Here is a 19,594-nt window from a genome sequence, read left to right as displayed (position 1 = left end):
TCAACCTAGCTTCCGTTTTGAGGACTTACCATGTGCTGGGCACTAAGGGCTCTGCTTGTGCTCTCTCCCTGCATCCCCCCTACAACCCACCATGGAAGGTACTATCATTATCCTCATTTCTTACAGGACTCCTGGCCACTGCCCCTCAGCACCATATACCAGACTGGAGATGCTAGACCTAAATTCTGTTAATTTGATAGATAGGGTTTTAGCTAGAAATTACTCCTACATTGACTTACAGCTGAGATATTTGGGAAGGGAAAGAAACTAATGTGATTTAGTGCCAACAGTGTGGGTGCCAGGGACTGTGGGCAGCATTTTCATCTTTCATACATTACCTGACATTATTTCATAGAGTCATTTGCTCATTGCCTATCTCACCATAAAACAGAAGCTTCACTGAAGGCAGGTATGTTGTCTATCTTCCTCCCCACGGTATCCCGGACTGATAGCAGTAGCTGGCATATAAAAGGTGCTCAGTAAATATCCGTGGAATGCCAAAACAAAAACAACCCCCCCCCAAAAAAACCCCCAGTGTTTAGGGACTTCCCTGGTGGTCCAGTGGTTAAGACTCCGTGCTTCCACTGCAGGGGGCACAGGTTCGATCCCTGGTGGAGGAACTAAGATTCCACATGCCGGGTGGCAAAAAAAATAAAATAAAATAAAAATAAAAATAAAAATATATGTGTGTGTGTGTGTGTGTGTAATCTCCATGTAATGCATTCACGAGAACATCACCTCATTCACTCATAGCAATCCTTGAGGAGGGAGCATTAGCTCTAAGTCACAGATGAGGAAATTCACATTGGGGGCACTTGCCCAAGGTCATTCAGATGGGCAGTGCTGGGGATGAGCTCTAACCCAGGTTTCTGGCTCTAAAGCTGTTTATTTCCATCAGTCCTGACAGCTCAAGAGAGCATGAGCATGAGAAAGTCTCTTACGTGTATTGCTGTGAGCCCCCTACCAGCACACAGCCCCAGGTAGTGTTTGCTAAACTGGCATGAGGTTCTAGTGCCCAGCGTGGTGGTGGAGAGTTGGGCAGAAGGCGGGGCTGCACCTTGACTGCAGAAGGAGCTCCATCCCTGCAACAGAAGAGAGCCACGCCTGTCCTCCTGCCCCAACCCTGCAGCCCCCAAGGATCCTTTTCGCTGGTGGGTGTCCTCACAGCTTAAAAGAAGACTCAGTTTGTTGAAGTAAGCCTTTCACCACCAGAGCCTGAGTCACCCTGACTCTTCCCAGCCACTTACTATAGTAGCTCAGCTCGCAGGGCTGTGCAATGCGGGGGCCATGTCTGTAGGACGCCGAGGAAGCCTTTCTCAGCCCAAGAGTCCTTAGTCTGTTCCCCTCAGAGGTCCCGTCGGTCCCTAAGATGGGGCCAAGCAGCACACCTGAGACACTCTCCCCCAGTGCCCTCGTCCCGAGTCTAAACAGGTGTGCGGCCAGATGTTCCTTTCACCACAAAGGTCAACTTGGGGTGCCAAGAAAGGCAGGGATGGTTCTCCCAACAGCCTGAAGGAGGTTTGTTTGTGCAGAGGGGGTCACCCTGTGCCTTCCCCTGCCCCCATCCCTCACATACCCTACGTGGGGCTTTATTATCCATCCATTTTTGTTTAGAACGGTGCAGATACCTTCCTCACGTCCATTCCTGCGAGAGTGAGTCCCTAACTTCAAAGAAGTCCCAAAATAACCACAGCCAAAGATGTGCTGGGCTGCTCCTGACAGAGGCCCTGCAGTGTCCATCTGCACCTACAGATGCCCACCAAAGGACACCTAGCAATCCCAGGTTCATGAAGAACCCTTGAACTTGATTAATTAAAAGACTTACCTTCTATATAATTCTGCCCTGGACATTTAATAAACAAGCAGCACGCTGATGTTCATGGAATTGAATCCTGAACAGCATCTCTGTGTGTTCTTCCAAGTAGAAAATTCTGCGGAGTACCAGGAATAATGACATTGGTCTTACATATTCAGATCCTACAGTCAGTGAAAATTCAAAAACAAATCGAGATTGAGTGGTACATCTTAATGTCCTCTATATAGAACATGAATATCAAATATCCATTTGTTTTTCTGAGAGAGTCTGAGGAATAATGCAAAATAAGTAGATTGCTTGTGGGGAAAAGGCAGATACAAGTATGAAATGCCTGAATAAGAGTTTATAAATCACTTTTTCAGTAACTTGCATATTTCTGATTCCGGCTCATTCATTTCCCTAGTGCCACATCGTTAAGTGGACCACAGACCCTCTGGGAATTTGGGAGCAAGCTACTGATCTTCTCCCCAGAGAAATGTATGAGTGCATTTTTTATATAATTTTGGGAGATTCCAGACCCTCATAAGTCAATGATGGACTGTAGACCAAGAATCCTTCTCAACACTGCTGATACAGTGGTACTTGGTAAATCTTCTTCAAGGGCTATTTGGCAGTATCTACCAAAACATATACCTTTTAACTGAGTTCACTTCTCAGAATTTATGCTACAGATATACAGGTGCAAAATGATATATGTGCACAGTTACTTTTGCAACCTTGTATATAACAGGAAGATTGAAATAACCTAAACATTCATCACTGGGGGACATGACTAAGTAGCTGTGTGATGGAATAGTAGGCAGCTATAGAAAAAACAAGGAAGCTCCTTATGAAATGATATTAAGCAATCTCTGAGGTATATTGTTTTATTAATACAGTTGCAGAATTGTGCGTGTAATATGCTACCATTTATATATTTTAAAAGGAAATATACATAAACAAATATCTGTCTGCATAGCAAACTATCTCTCAAAGAAGATGCAAGAAACTGGTAATATCACCTGCCTCATAGCTGGTGAGAGGAGGTGGGAGGGAGGATTTTCTCTACATTCTATCCTTTCGTACCTTTGTCATTTGTACCATGTGAATGTATTACTATTCAAAAATTAAATCAAGTCAATTTTTAAGGTAGTTTTATTAAATTTATGTCATTTAATATGATGCACTCATTGAGAATGATGTTTCTGAAGAATTTCTCATGACTTGGAAAAACGCATATATTAGATGAGAAAGAGCAGAAAATTGAATTATGAACAATTTACATCTTATTCTTCCTTATGATTATATGCTTACTTATATTTTCTAAATTACAATAAAATCAGTTAGGATTTATTAACAAGAAAAAGATCCTCTGTCCAGATGACTTGCAAGTCAGAACCTGCAGCCTACTTCTTCCCCCAAATGCCAGCCCCATCCTTCTAGGGGCTTTTGGACAGCCGTGAACTCCAGGTGCTCAAACTCAGCTTCCTCCACCAGAAACCCCCAGGTCTCTCTTTCTTTAGATTTCAATCAGTTAATAACAATTACTAGAAACCAGAAATCAGTCACCTTGACCCCTTTCTCCCTTGTTCCTCATCCAGCCCCACACCTCCTGCCCCCAAACTGGCCACCAAGTCCTTTGATGCTGTTTCTATGATCTCATCTCTGAAGGGTCCCCTCCTCCGCATTTCTGCTGCTCCTCCCTGAGGTGGGACCTCACCAGCTCAAGATCTTGTCTTTCCCTGGCTCTCCCATCCATCTGTGCATTAGAGGCATATCTCTAACGCACAGGTGTATGGGACCACCTGCTCCTCTGAGAGTCCCTACTGAGGTAAAGCCCATCCTTTCTGTGTGACATTCAAGGACCTTCACAATCTCCCCCAACCAAACCTCCGAGACTCGGCCCTGACACTTTTCCGTTCATTGCTCTCGGGTTGTTCCCCCGAGCAGCCCACATATTTTCACACCTCTGTTCCTTCTGCCCAGGATACCAATAATCTCCCCTGTTTAGGAAATTTCTTCTCCTTCCAGACACAGCTGAAATGCACCCTCCTCAGTGGAACCTTGCCTGGCCTTCTCTCCATCGTGTACAGCAGAATTCATCACTGTGCTCCCGTACAGCCCGTAGCACAGGCAACTCCACTCCCTATATCTCATCAGAATTAACTGTATATGCTTGCACATCCTCCATGTGTAAGCTCCCCTAGGGCAGGATATTATTCATCTCTGTAGCCTCAAACGTGCAGCTGCCACACAAGGAACATAAACAAGGCACGATAAATTGCCTCTGAATAGAAAGTGTAGTGAAGTTGATAGGAAAATCATTCCAAATAAAATTTCACTTTATACAACTTCGTGGCCATAAATCTAACACTGAGGTAAAATCCAGTTGCTTTAGTATTTAAGCCCTGGACCGTTTGACACCGGATATTTTACAATATTTGCCTAGCGGTCTTCACATGCAGACACTTCACAATGAAGGAAACAAGTTGATACTAATTCACTTTAGTGGTTAATTTACATTGTACTGGCCTGCACATCCATATATTTATTTAATGCCCAGAGCATTAGTCTTTCATTCACAAAGCTCAAAAGAAGATGAACAGACGCTGCTAAAACTTTTCAGATATTTTCCAGTCAGGCTAAACAAAACAAAGAACATTTCACCAGAAAGGCATGCTTTTGTTTAAATGATTACTGAGTTAAAATTAGGGATAAAACCAAGGACACTGTGCAGTGACATGTTTTAGATTCAGCATCCCCAAAGGAAAAAAATTAAAAAAAATCTCCTCACTCTTAGTTTATAATAAAATATAAACCAGTCTTCCATGGAAGGCATACATCTCCTTTCATGGGGTTGGTCTCCAGGTCTATGGGTGTGCATCAAATTAACCAAACAACACTCACTGTCACTTAAATTCTCCTCACTGTTGTAGTAGACAAAGGAATTTCTTAGTGTGTGTGTTTTTACCTCAGTTCTGTGTCCCTAAGCCAAGCAAGTATCTCTCAACAGCTTTTTAGTGGCAGTGGAAAAGGTCCCCCAAACCCACTCTCAGCATTCACTTTCAGGGGATTAGTGAGTCCCTCTTTGTTCCCAACTTTGATAAGTACCTGGTCAGGTCTCCCATCTGTCAAAAGGTAGATTACTTGTATTTCTTTATCAGCAAAAGCAATTTGCAGGGCACTCAAGGTGTTTGTGGAACTTCCAATCTACAGAAAAGAGAGAGAGAGACATACCAAGTACATACTTGAATCTCAAAAAAGATCTCACAAACAAGTGTTATTTATTCTCTGCTTCCAAAAAGAAAAGTACTTGTGAAATAAAAGATACACTTAAATTAGATTGAGATAATAATTTAAGTCCAGGAATTCCAAGAAGACAAATCCCTGAATATGTCATAAAAGCATCTATGCAGACAGTCCCAGGATAGCTAGAAGCCAGGATGATGGATTTTCTGGCCTGACGACAGAGCTCTTAATTCAATCTTACCTTTGTGTGTTTCTGTGGCAGACACTAACTCAGTTACTGTTCATTCAGCTGTCAGCACGGCTTAAACATGCAGCCTGGATTCCCCCCGGGTGGGGACCATGTTAGTTTCCAACCAGGATTGATTCACAACACCCAGTATTCAGCAAACATGAGTGTGGTGTCATGAGCAATCCAGAGGTACAGGAAACTGTAAAGTTGTAAAACTCCTGCAGTTTCTGCCCAGGGAGGTACAGAACTGGCAAAGGTGTCACTCCAAAACTCAGAATGAAAAAAAGCCAGACAAACAGCAAGTACATGACTTTTGTTACGCCCATGAGAGGGCTCAGGTCACAGGGCAACCAAGTGGCCCCAAATCTGGGGAGGGATGGGCCCCTGGAGAGTCAGGCAAGAGGCCAGCCTTGGCATTCTGGGACAGGATGCAGCCAGACACTAAAAGAAGAGTTGGGCTGGGGTGACTGGTGAATCAGTGGAGGCTGCCAGGTGTATGTTGGCGAGAGGCCACAGATATGGGGGCATCCGCGCTCTCTTGAAGGCTGTTTCGCCACAAACCCCACAGGGTGCTCACAGAATAGACTAGGAGAGTCTAGAGAAAGTCTTCTTCACAGTGCAGAACTGGGGGAGAGAAACACAGGAATCTCCATAGAGACCCTCTCCTCACTCTCCCCAGCAGAACAAAAGCCTTAATCTGTGTGTGTATATGGGGTGGGGGGCAACAATGAACATGCTCACCCTAGGCCACTGGTCAAAACCCAGGAAGGCTGGGGGAAGGAAAGAGGAAACAACAAACTCTCTACACCTGCGGAAGGAGCAGGGCTATGTGCCGGGCTCAGAGACACTGAGAAGGCCACACCCGAGACTCCTGGACACCATGCCTGATTAAGACTGAGGCCTATTCAGAGAACACCCACCCCATCACTCCCCTAGAAACAGCAACTAAAAAATAACTTTCAAGAGAAACACTCTCTTTGAGGCCCAGTGTGAAGGGAAAAATCAAAAGCCGAAGATGAAGCAGACAACCCTCTGGCACGTCATCCCCTACCCTAACACAAAGTGTCGCTACAAGAATTAGAGGGATATGGTGCAAACAAACAAACCTCAAACCCAGCCCAACTCCTAATTAGAGTAATTTTAACCCACCCCACAAAAAAAAAGCATGCTCATTTCCAGGCATTAAAAATATTTATCTCAGTCTCTATAAACTGCACATGATGTCCAGCTTTTAACAAAAAATAAGCATATAAATAGAAGAGTAAGCAACATATTACCGAGAGACAAAACTACTCATCAGAAACAAAAACAGATATGACACAGATGCTGAAACCACCTGACAGAAAATTTAAAATAACTGTGATTCATACATTTAAAACTTCTAATGGCAAAGGTGAACAACATTCAAGAGCAGGTGGGTAATTTCAGCAGAGATGGAACCTTAAGAAATAATAGAATAAAAATGCTAACAATAAAAAAACTCAGTGGGATGGTGAAGAAGTCTTTCAAAGAGTTCAGAGTACAGTTGTTCCTTGGTATCCACAGGGATTGGTCCAGGACCCTCTCCCTCTGACAGATAACAAAATCTGCAGATGCTCAAGTCCCTTATATAAAATGACATAGTATTTGCATATAACCTATGCACATCCTTACATATACTTTATTTATTTTTAAAATAAATTTATTTATTTATTTATTTTTGGCTGCATTGGGTCTTTGTTGCTGCACGCAGGCTTTCTCTAGTTGTGGTGAGCCGGGGCTACTCTATGTTTTGGTGTGCGGGCTTCTCATTGCGGTGGCTTCTCTTGTTGCAGAGCACAGGCTCTAGGTGCGCAGGCTCAGTAGTTGTGGTGCACGGGCTTAGTTGCTTCGCAGCATGTGGGATCTTTCCAGACCAGGGCTCGAACCCATGTCCCCTGCATTGGCAGGAGGATTCTTAACCACTGCGCCACCAGGGAAGTCCCATCCTCCCATATACTTTAAATCTTCTCTAGATTATGTATAATACCTAATACAGTTCAAATGCTATGTAAATAGTTGCCAGCATGCAGCAAATTCAAGTTTTGTTTTTTGGAACTTTCTGGAATTAAAAAAAAATTTCCATCTGGGGTTGGTTGAATCCATGAATGAGGACCCTATAGATACAGAGGCATGACTGTAGATTCAAAACAGCCAAGGAAAGAACTAGTGAACGTGAAGACAGAGGAATAGGAATTACCCAAATTAAAATACAAAGAGAAAAAAGAGCAAATGAAAACAGAAAAGAGCATCAGAGAGCTGTGGAACAGTATCAAATGGTCTGATATACATTTAATTGGAAACATAGGAGAAGAGGGAAAACAGGACAGAAGAAATATTTGAAAAAAAAATGGCTGAGAATTTTCCAAAAACAATGACAGACATAACCCCATGGACCCAAGAAGGTCAGATAACACCAAGTAGGATAAATAAAATAAATCACCTAACACTTCTGCCAGAGTGGTATACAAAGAAGCCAAGTAGTGAGCTGGGACTTTCATCCCCACCAACTGTACCACGTCCTCCCTGCTCCATGCTGTCCACTCCCACCCAGCAGGAACAAAGTACTCCTCTCCATCAGGTGTCAACAGAGTTCGAGTGGGGAACCTGAACTTCAACCTGCACCTGGAAATATGAGGCAGGGCCCACCATCTCTCTGACAGAGCAGTGTGAGACACAGCCAACTAAATAGGAGGCTAGAAGAATATCCAGAGTCTCATAACATAAAACAAAAATGTCTAGGATGCAATTGATAATCAGTCCATCACACCAAGAAGCAGGAAGCTCTCAACCTGAAATGAAAAAGATAATAGATACCAACAGCAGGAAGACAAATATGTTAGAGTTATTCGACAAAAATTTTAGATTAGCCATGAAAAAAATACTTCAGCTAGCAATTACCAACAATCATGAAACAAATGAAAACTAAAATGCATCAGCAAAGAAAATAAAGGTCTCATCAGAGAAAAAAAAAGACATGAAGGAGAATCAAATGGAACTTTTAGAACTTAAAAATAACAATAACTCAACATTTTTAAATTCTCTGACCCAAGGACTGGCTAGGCCAGCTGACCACTGCTCTGTGACACCAGCACACGTCAGGCTCAGAATGTCTGAGTGTCGTTCCTGAACTTACTGGGTTGATTCCTGGGCCAAACCAGTCCAAAGAATAATAGAGGAATCCGGTCTTCTTGAAAATGAATTTTGCACATTCAGCAAGCAAGCAAGCGTTCTTCAAACTTTTGAAGAGAGCACAATCACACTTTACAAAAAAATGAGCTGACATATTTTTAGCCACTTAGATGGCTGATACTATTCATCAGTGATTTTTACACAAAGCAGAACACACTTATGTTTTTACCCAATGAGATTAGACATATAATATCTTGTTATCACAAACCCTAAATTAGTGGGCTCTGAATTAAGATATTTCCTACTGTAAAAGAAGACAACATATATCCCAAGGAACTTCAATGGATAATCCTGGACATTTAAGAAATTGGTTATGAATTTAATATTCTATCCCAGCATAAGGTAGCCAGTTAGGACAAAATTTTACAGACATTAATATTTCTTATAGATTTCCTCCTCCCATCTTAATTTTATTTATTTATTTATTTATTTATTTGGCCATGCTGTGCAGCTTGTGGGATCTTAGTTCCCTAACCAGGGATCGAACCCGGGCCTTTGGCAGTGAAAGCGCGAATCCTAACCACTGGACTGCCAGGGAATTCCCCCTCCTTCCATTTAAAAAAAAAACAAATCCCAAGGGAACTCCAGAACATCCCAATGACAGTGCAAGTTCTGCTTGGTTAATATTCAGGGAGCGTCACTAACGCCCATGTGTGGCTTCCTGTCAAATCCAGGACTCAAAACCCAGGCACTGAACTATTGTAAAGATACTTGCGATCCATATTGGACTTCTAAGAATAACTCTTGGTCTCAGTTTTAGTATATCTTAAATATCTGGAATGCTATGTGGTTCTAGAAAAAGAACTTTTAAAATTAAGTTCAAGACAAGAGAAAATTTGAGGAAGGGCAAATTCTCCCCACTAGTCTGTGTAAAGGCCAAGAGCAGCAGCTTTAAAGTTCTCCAAGTAAAATGCAGGCCTGAAGAAAGTATTTCACCTTCTTACGATATCCTGATGCCCTATCTCTCTCCTTGCTTTCAGCCCTTACCACTCACACTGTATTGTATGTTTCCATAAGTTCATTACTTTTGAACAAAGTCCACTGTTAAAAGCAGCTGTAATATATCATTTGAAGAAAGAATGAAGCATCAGAAGAAACAAATATGAATGTTTAAGTAAAAAAAAAATTATACTTTGAAATTTGTTTTCATAAAAGTGCTGAGACTTGAGCCAAGAGCAGTGCTGTCAACAGAAGCTTATCTAAATGTTAGATAGTGACAGAAAAGATTGAATCAACATGACCTCTGTAAGCAAAATGAACATCTATGCGAAGCCATGGCTATCCCTGGCGTTCAAAGCACTTTCTCAAGCATTTCTATCCTGATCTCTATCCTTCTTCTCCCAGACCCAGCCTCCTTCTTACCTTAATGTCTCTAACCCAGGCCTGGGCCCCTTTCAAATTATCCTCATCAATTTCAACAAGTTTTTCCCGCCAAGCAACGGCTTGAGCATCAAACTGCACAAAATTGAATTTCCTTTTATACTTCAGCTGTTCCTGTAAGAGACAATTATTATTTAGCCATGAAACTACTTATGTGTGAGAAAAGATTAGGACAGGTCAGGGTTTGATACATTTTAATCGTTTGATATCTCTTTTCAGTTCTAGAAGCTAAAAATTACATTCAATAGAGAAAATCTTTTCTAGTTCAAAAGGCATTTAAATAAAATTTACACACAGTTTGGATATTAAAAATTTACAAATGTATATATGTATAAACATATATATATCACATATAAGTTTATATATATAATGTGATATTATATCTTGTGTTTAATACTGACATTAATGGTATACTGAATATGCGAACTAAATGCTTAAAAGAATCCAAAACGGTGTTATCGCTTTGGTCAACATCTTTTTGGTAAAGCTATTTTATTCATTTGCCTTCCATCAATCAGCTCATGTTTCTCCAGTAGAAGTTCATCAAATTAAAAATTCTATTTTGTATTTGTCAAACACTCCCTGCAATTGTTTTCTATGGTTCCTACTCACATCAGTACTACCAAGTCATGACAGTACTCTGATACCCATTTATATGTGTGGGAACTAGGAGGTAGGGAGTGTTAGCAGCCTGCTTTGGGTAGCACAACTCAGAGGCAGCACAGGTGGTATAAGGACCAGAAGCTCCTGACCAACAGCCCACACTCCTCCCACACATTAGTTCTGGGGCCAGTGCATGCAGCATCCCTAACACGCACTGGTAATTAAAATAAGCATGCCGAGCTGAAGAGTATCTGGAAAACAATGGAGGCGTGTGCACACCATAGATTCCAGGATAGAGAAAACTTGGGGCAATGGACGTAGAAATTTCCTTAGCAACCCATATATATTATAGGAAGGACCCACAGAAGGAAGGGTCTGCTTGCAAAGAACCGATGATGCTCTCACTGGCAAAAGGGAGACTTTTTCTGAAGTGGCTTTTCTGTGATTTCTGAGTGCAAACCTGGCCTGTGCATCTCTGATAACCACTACAGGTGTTGACTGGCGGAGATGCACTCATGATACTCAGGCCCCCAGGTGCCTGATCCCGACAGCTCCATCTCACCTGTATGAGCTGGATGATCTTGTTCTTCACCAGGTCCAGTTTCCCCTTCATTGAGTGAGATGTGTCAATGAGAATGTAGACACAATCACTAGGCACTTTTCCAAAAAGGACTTGACTCCCATCCTGTAGCCATTTAATCCTAGGCAGGAAATAGTTGAAAGGGAATGGTTAGAGCCTGTGGCACTCAGAGCATCGTCCTAAGAACTTAACGATACATCTACAGAGGAGAATCAATAGGACAGAAAAATAATTCCAATACTGGGCTCCAAAGCCAAAAGTAAATTACTTCCAGTCATCTGATATTTTTGAGGCCTTTAGCTATGACTTCACACCATTTATTCTTCTAACCCTGCTGACTGCAGTCAAGCTAGTAACGCCAGCACATTCCTGAAGCTTCAGTGAAGCTTATGGATAGAATCAAGCAACCCCAGATCTCAGTAATAACCAAGCGCTAGGTGGTCATGTAAGCAGGACTGCTTCTGTGGTCCAGGCTCAGGATCCCATCACAGGATGTAGATTAAATTCGTGGTTGCAGGCAAACCCTGCGGGAGAAGGTGGGGCAGACAAAAAAAAAATACTTGAAACTGAGTTCCGAGTTCAGCAAGGCCCAGTCAACTAGACTTTACAGGGCAAAACACTGAAGAGGAGATCACTGCATAGGAGAGAAAGAGCGCCAGAGAGGGATGGAAAGAGAGATTGAAAGGGAGAGAGAATGTGCCCCAGATATCTGCAGAAGGATGCCCTGGAGATTCTGGCTAAGTTATGATCAGGGCATGTGTGTGAAGAAACTACTGAAGCCAGGGAATAAATCACCAAAAAAGTAATAGATAGACCAACCCCTCAGAGCTCACACAAGTCTAGAAATAGTTCATCTTCCAATCAGCCAGGGTGGAAAAGCGTCCATAATGCATGTGGCCTCAAGTAGAGTCCTCACAAGGGTATTGCCTTAATAATAGGACCAAATTAGTCCAGAACTAAAGGCTCCCCTGCACCTACGCTGACATAACTTAAAAGCAAGCCCCAGAGTAACTTACTGCATTCCAAGTAACAACTGCATCACAGAACACACATAAAAAATGCATCAAAATCCAGTACCCAACAATGTAGAATTCAAAATATCTGGCATCCAGTAGAAAATTACCAGGCACACAGAGAAGCAGGAAAATATGACCCATAACCAGAGGAAAGACACATCAAAAGAAACATACCTCAAAATGACACAGATGATAGAATTTGCAAAAAAGGATGTTACGCAGCTATTGCAAACATAATCCATATGTTCAAGAAGGTAAAGTAGGAACAGAATGAGGAGAGGAATGGAAGATCCGAAAAAAATCCTCTGAGGAAACGTCTAGAGATATACAATGACTGAAATGAAAAATACACTGCATGCTATTAACAGTGAAGTAGACACTATCAGAGGAAAAGATCAGGGAATTTTAAGAAAGACATAGTAATAGTAAACAATGCAAAATAAAACACTGAGAGAAAAAGGTTTAAAAATTATAACAGAATAAGCAACCCATGGAACAATATCAAGGAGTCTAACACATGTGTAATTAGACACTAAGGAGGGCGAAAGGGGCACAGAAAAATATTTGAAGAAATACAATCAAATGTTTCCAGTTTTGATGAAAACAATACACCCACAGATCCAAGAAGCTCAAAGAACCCAAATAGAAAGAAAAAAAAAAAAAACACACCACCACAACACATCATAATATAATGGCTGGAATTTAGTGATAAAGAAAAAAATCTTAAAAGGAACCAGAGACAACATAGGAATAATAGGTGACTTCTCATCATGCAAGCCATAAAGAATGGGGAACGATTTTTAAAGTATTAAAAGATAAAACTGTAAACCTAGAATTCTATATTTGGCAAAAATACCTTCCAAAAATAAAAGTAAATTCAAGAGTTTTTCAGACTAAAACAGCTGAGAGAATGCATCACCAACAGACCTGTGCTAGGATCTATACAAAAAGAGTACAGAGCAACAGAAATCACAAATATGTGAATAAATACAAAATACATTTATTCTCATTTTAAATCTGTTTATAAGACAATTGATTGTTTATAATGTATTTTGGGTTTATAGCATATGTGGAAGTAAAGTGTAGGACAGCAATAGACAAGTCAGAAAGGGAATGGAAGCTGAAGACTTTCATGATGTATGTGAAGCAATATATTATTATTTGAAGCTAGACTGTGATAAGTTAAAGATGTGTATTGTAAATGCTAAAGTAGTCACACCACAACAAAACAAGACAAAGAGGTAGAGTTAACAAGCCAATAGTGGGGATAAAATGGAATCGTAAAAAATACTCAAACAAAAGTAGGCAGAATAAGAGTAAAAAGGGAACAAAGAACAAATAGGTGGAACAAATAGAAAACAAACAGCAAGATCTTAGGTTTAAATCCAAGTAAATCAATAATCACATTAAATATAAATGATCTTAACACTCCAATGAAACGCAGAGATTGTCAGATTGGATTAAAAATAATATCCTTACATATTCTGTTGACAAGAAGCCTATTTTAATATAAGATACATATAGGTAAAGGTAAAAGGACAGAAAAAAGAAAAATCCTGCAGAAAATAACAAAAGAAAGCCAGAGTAGCTATACTGATACTAGACAAAGCAGATTCCATAACAAAGAATATTACCAAAGATAAAAAGGGACATTTCATACTAATAAGGGAGTTGATTCATCAAGAGCACCTAACAACACTAAATGTACATGTATTGGCTAATCGAGCTTCAAATTACATGAAGAAGAAATTTTAGAACTGAAAGAAAAATTGGACAAATACACAACTATAGTTGGAGAGTCTAACACCCTTCTCTCAATAATTTATAGAACAATTAAGCAGAAAATCAGTAATAATATGGAAGATTTGAATAATACTATCAACCAACTTGAGCTGAGATATTTAAAGTATACTCCACCCAACAAAAGTGGTTTTTTCTTCACGTTCTGGGACACAAAACAGATCTCAACAGATTTATAAGAACTGAAATCATACAGTATTTCTCTGTCCACAGTGAAATTAAAAGCTATCAGGAAAAATCCACAAATACTTGGGAAGTAACCCTTTGGTCAAAGAAGAAATCAAAGGGGAAATTAGAAAATGTTTTGAGATGAATGAAATGAAATACAACATATCAAAATTTGTGAGAGACAGCTAAAGCACTACTCAGAGGGAAATTTATAAAATTAAATGTTTGTATTAGAAAGGCAGGTCAAGATCAGTGATCTAAGTATCTATCTTAAAAAACTTAAACCCAAAGTAAAGAGAAAGAAGGAAATAATAAAGATAAGAGTAGAAATCAATGGCATAGAAAGGAGAAAACCCTACAGAGAAACAAAACAAAAAACAACAGTGAGGGCCTCCCTGGTGGCGCAGTGGTTGAGAGTCCGCCTGCCGATGCAGGGGATACGGGTTCGTGCCCCGGTCTGGGAGGATCCCATATGCCGCGGAGCGGCTGGGCCCGTGAGCCATGGCCGCTGGGCCTGCGCATCCGGAGCCTGTGCTCCGCAACGGGGGAGGCCACAACAGTGAGAGGCCCGCATACCGCAAAAAAAAAAAAAAAAAAAAAACAAAAACAAAAAAACAATGAAACCAAAAGCCAGTTATTTGAAAAGATTGATAGGACAGATAACCTCCAGTCAGACTTAGAAAATAAAGATGACATAAATGACCAATATCAGCTCTATGTATATTTGAAGAAATTGAATGCAGAGTTAAAAAACAAACAAACAAAAAAAAACGTTCCCACAAAGAAAAACTCCAGGCCCAGATGGCTTCAATGGTGAATTCAATGAACATTTACGGGGGAGATGATACTAATTCTCCATGAAGTCTTCCAGAAAATACAAGAGGAGAGAAACCTTCCCAGCAACCCTTGATACCTGGTGGGAGGAGAGGGACAAACAGACCCAGGAGCTGCCAGGTGGGGTATCTTCTAAGCAGCTTCCTTTTCCCCAGACTTGAAATCCAAACTACTCTCCTTAGGGAGTCAATCCCAAAACCACAAGCACAGAAGACTCCAGAAGCAAGGATTACTTTTTCTGAGTAACCCATCACCAGCTGGGTTTTGAGAAACTGGGGCTCTGCAGAGTATATATGGGGGGGAGACAGGTGTCTGCAGCTTGTGGTTTATAACAGAAAACATGGAAGGAGGGAAAAAGCTCTGATTGCAAGTGACTACTACAGGCTGGGTACTAGCCTAAACTCATTACACTTAGTATCTAATCTAATCCACAGAACACATTTGTAAATGGCATTATCATTCCTGCTTTATAAATGAGAAAGCTGATGTACAAAGACACTGACTAACCTGCCCAGGGTCACAGAAAATAGCAGACTGGGATTAGAATCCAGCTCTATCTGACCTTAGGGCCCATGCACCTAAATGGATGTGGTCTTCATATTCTAGAGCATCATCTAGAGCACCTCCCTTGGCATCAGCGAGATGAAAGCATTGAGCTAGGTCACCCCATGGAGCTGATGTTGAGGTCACAGCCTAGTACACTAGACTCTTATGAGCATTACCATATTTTAAGAACTGGCAGGGTTGAGAGGGATCACATGAAGTTATTTTTAGCAGATTTCTAATATGTATATATATATATTATTCCATTGCATATAAATGTTTCACAACATTGTAACAGTTGCCTTGAAAGGTAATATTCAAGAGTACAGAAGACAGGTGTCATACAGTCTGCTATGCACCTGAGGCCCACAAAAAATGCAAGACATAAGCAGAAGTGTTCCTTTGCCTCCTACAGTGATGCACAATCAACATGATAACTACATCTTTGTTTGCTGTTTTTCAGAGTCTGCACTGGCATCAAGGCGGCTCAGAATCTGCATCCAAACATACCCTTTGGTTATTAACAATGAGGCCAACAGCAAACCATCAGATGGCAATCTTGACGTAACAATGCTTATTGGCCATTTTTCTTGGTTGGGCTTTACCAAGAGCTCAAGCAGACTTGAATTTCAAGAGAGACTGGATCATGCAATGTACCCTCATGCAATACACCAACCTCCTCTGGATCCGGGCCAGGACTGCATGAATTCTCTCACTGTACCATGTGTACTTCTCCTTGGTAATGCAGATGTGGACCAAGCTCCCATCCTTCCAGGGAGCATGGACAAATCTGCTGCAGTATTTCGCATGCACTGTCTTCTTGTTGGTCTCCTAAGGAAAAGACATAGGACAGAAGCCACTCAGAAACCATTCAAAGAAGAAAAGTCCCCAGATGGCACCTCCACCTCTGCCTTATTTATACAGCTCCTAGCACTCACTCCCACCATAAAATCATTCAACAGTTGGTTCAACCAAACATATTACCGGGGGCCTACTCCATATGGAGCCCTGTGCTGGATGTCGTGAATGATGGTCAGAAAGACACGGACAATCCCATTTGTGCCCAGAGAAGCTAATGTTTCCAGCAGGGAGATGCTAAACACACACACAGGCACACACCTACATATACAAACACATAGAAAGTAGCAATGTAGAACACTAGCACCCAGTACCTGGTCCTGGGTTGAGACAGTAATGATTGGGCAAGTTCTGGCAAAGAAGAAAGAGTTCACAATGGACTAGAGGGTCAGGGAGATCTAGAGGAGGTGGGACTTAAGACACCCCAAGCATCTTTCCACTGTTACTCCCAGCCCCAAACGAAGAAAAGTAGTAAAGAACCCCACACCACTCTAGTGTCCTTCCTGGACACACGGAACTGGCCCAAGGACAAAGTCTTCCCACAAAGAGAGCTTTCCGAAGGACTGTCTCTATCACTCATCCAACCAGTTTATAAATGCATCAAGCACCACTCCGCCAGGCCCTGTTCTAGGCACCAGGAACACAATCCATAAAAGAAGACCAAAATCCCTGCCTTCCTGGAGCTCACATGACAGGAAAAGAGCCAGATGATAAACCAATACTCATCTAGCAGGTCAGAGGATGACAAATGCTGTGGAGACAAATAAGGCCAGGAAGGAGAAGAGAGAATGCTGAGGGACAGGGGAGGGGAAGGGGCAAGTTAAAACCTAGAAGGGAAAGCCTCAAAGAGAAGATGAAATATGAGTAAAACCTGAGGGAACAAAGCATGTGGCCCTTTGGAGGTCTGGGGGGAGTCTGAGGACACATCAACGACAAAAGCCCTTAGGTAAGTGTTTGCCTAGCCTGTCTGTAGACTTTTAGGAAGGGCAGTATAGCTGAAACATAGTGAGGGAAAGAGCAAGATGAAGCCAGAGAAATAGGAGAAAGAGGACCAGGAAGCAGATGCTGTAAAGCTTGCTCACTGATGGAAATGATTCTGGCTTGTCCTCTGAATGAAAAAAGGAACCATCCAAGGGCCTTAACATAAGAAGTGACACAATGTTTTTAAATTGAGATACAACTGACATTTAACATTTTATTAGTTTTAGGGGTACAACATAATGATTTGATATATGGATATACGGGGAAATGATCACCATGATAAGTTTAGTTAACATTCATCACCCCACAGTTACAATTTTTTTCTTGTGATGAGAACTTTCCAGATCTATTCTCTTAGAAAAATGACACAATTTATACTTGTCTTACTCACAATTTAAAAGTTTCATTTCTAAACAGTTTTCGGGTTTTTAAAAAATAAATTTATTTATTTATTTATTTATGGCTGCGTTGGGTCTTCATTGCTGTGTGCAGGCTTTAGTTTCAGTGAATGGTGCGTGGGCTTCTCATTGTGGTGGTTTGTCGCGGAGCCTGGGCTCTAGGCGCGCGGGCTTCAATATTTGTGGCACGTGCCCTCAGTAGTTGTGGCTCGCGGGCTCTAGAACGCAGGCTCGGTAGTTGTGGCACATGGGCTTAGTTGCTCTGCAGCATGTGGGATCCTCCCAGACCAGGGCTCAAACCTGTGTCCCCTGTATTGGCAGGTAGATTCTTAACCACTGTGCCACCAGGGAAGCCCCCTTTTTTCATTTTAAAGGATAACTGTGGATACTCTGCTGAGAATAGACTGTAGATAGTCAAGGGCAGAGTCAGGAGATCAGTGAGGCGGCGTGGACCAGGGGTAGGAATGGTGAGAAGTGGCCAGATTCTGATTTACAGATATATTATGAAGGTAGAACTGACAGGATTTAATGAGAGGTCAGATGTGGGTATGAGATAAAAGAGGGGAGTCAGGAATGACTCCCAGGTTTTTGGCCCAAAAAACTAAAAAAGTGGAGTGGCAATAAATTGATGGGAGGAAGATTATGGGAGAGCAGCCTTGAACGGAAAGATGGGGATTCAGTGTCTGATGTGTTAGGTTCCAGATGCCTATTAGACATCTCAGTTACATGGCAAGTAGTCCGGCAAAGGCCACGGAAGGACGCAGGGCTGGAGATTTAAAGTTGGAAATCACCAGCACGTACCCAGTATTAAAAGCCACGGGGCTGGGGGCTTCCATGGTGGCACAGTGGTTGAGAGTCCGCCTGCCGATGCAGGGGACGCGGGTTCGTACCCCAGTCTGGGAGGATCCCACGTGCTGCGGAGCGGCTGGGCCCGTGGGCCATGGCCGCTGAGCCTGCGCGTCCGGAACCTGTGCTCCGCAACGGGAGAGGCCACAACAGTGAGAAGCCCGAGTACCGCAAAAAAAAAAAAAAAAGCCACGGGGCTAGAGGAGGTCATCCAGAGAATGAGAGCAGATAGAGAAGAGGTCCAGGGACTGCGCCTTGAGGCCCTTCGGCAGATAGAGATTGGGAAAATGAGAAAGAAATAACAAGGAAGACTAAGATTAGCCAGGATGAATTGGGAGATGGGGATTGACATCTATACACAATTGATACTATGTATAAAATAGTTAACTAATGAGAACCGGCTGTATAGCACAGGAAACTCTACTCAGTGCTCTGGGGTGACCTAAACGAGAAGGAAATCCAAAAAAGAGGGGATGTATGTATACAGATAGCTGATTCACTTTGCTGTACAGTAGAAACTAACACAACATTGTAAAGCAAATATACTCCAATAAAATTTTTTTTAAAAAATAAAGTGTCTCATAAAATTCTCTGATTTAAAAAAAAAAAAAAGATTAGCCAGTGAGATAGGCAGAAAAACAAGACAGTGTATTTTCTGCAAGCAAAAGAATTTCATGGAAGTAACCAACAATAGCAACTGGTGATAACAGGTCAAGTAAGAAAGAGACTGAGAATTAACCTCTGAATTTAGCAATTCAGGGATCCTCAGAAAGAGTGAGACCTTTGCCTGATTGGAGTATATACAAGAGAGCATGGGAGAACTATGGAATTAGAGAAAAAGAATTTACAAACTATTGAGGCATTGGGTTCCAAAAATGAACAGAGGAATAAGGCCAAAGAGGCAGAACCAGAGACAAAGATGGGGGTCAAAGAAGTGTATTTTTAAGATGGGAGAAGTACCGCCATGTTTTTATGCTGACAGGAAAGATCTAGAAATGAGGACAATATTAATGACACAGACTAGAAAGGGGGAGAATGGATGAAAGAGGGGATAGGGGTCAGTGCACACGTGGAAGGGTTGGTTGGTGAGGACAAGTCAGCCAT

The 19,594-nt window shown here is 41.7% G+C and overlaps 1 protein-coding gene across 1 annotated transcript in view; it reads right to left on the bottom strand.

Annotated features, from left to right (window-relative positions):
• The window catches only part of VWA3B (von Willebrand factor A domain containing 3B), a 207,403-nt gene that overhangs the window by 91,025 nt on the left and 96,784 nt on the right, over positions 1 to 19,594 (bottom strand). The window contains 4 exon segments of the mRNA XM_082642474.1: positions 4,907 to 5,005; positions 9,846 to 9,977; positions 11,029 to 11,167; positions 16,084 to 16,238. Coding sequence (XP_082498600.1) covers positions 4,907 to 5,005; positions 9,846 to 9,977; positions 11,029 to 11,167; positions 16,084 to 16,238 — 525 coding nt within the window.

Source organism: Mesoplodon mirus (genome assembly GCF_964341445.2).
Source record: "Mesoplodon mirus genome assembly, chromosome: 14".
Classification (NCBI taxonomy): Eukaryota; Metazoa; Chordata; class Mammalia; order Artiodactyla; family Ziphiidae; genus Mesoplodon; species Mesoplodon mirus.
The sequence above is the reverse complement of the archived record's forward strand: the minus strand, read 5'-3'. Positions and strand labels throughout refer to the sequence as shown.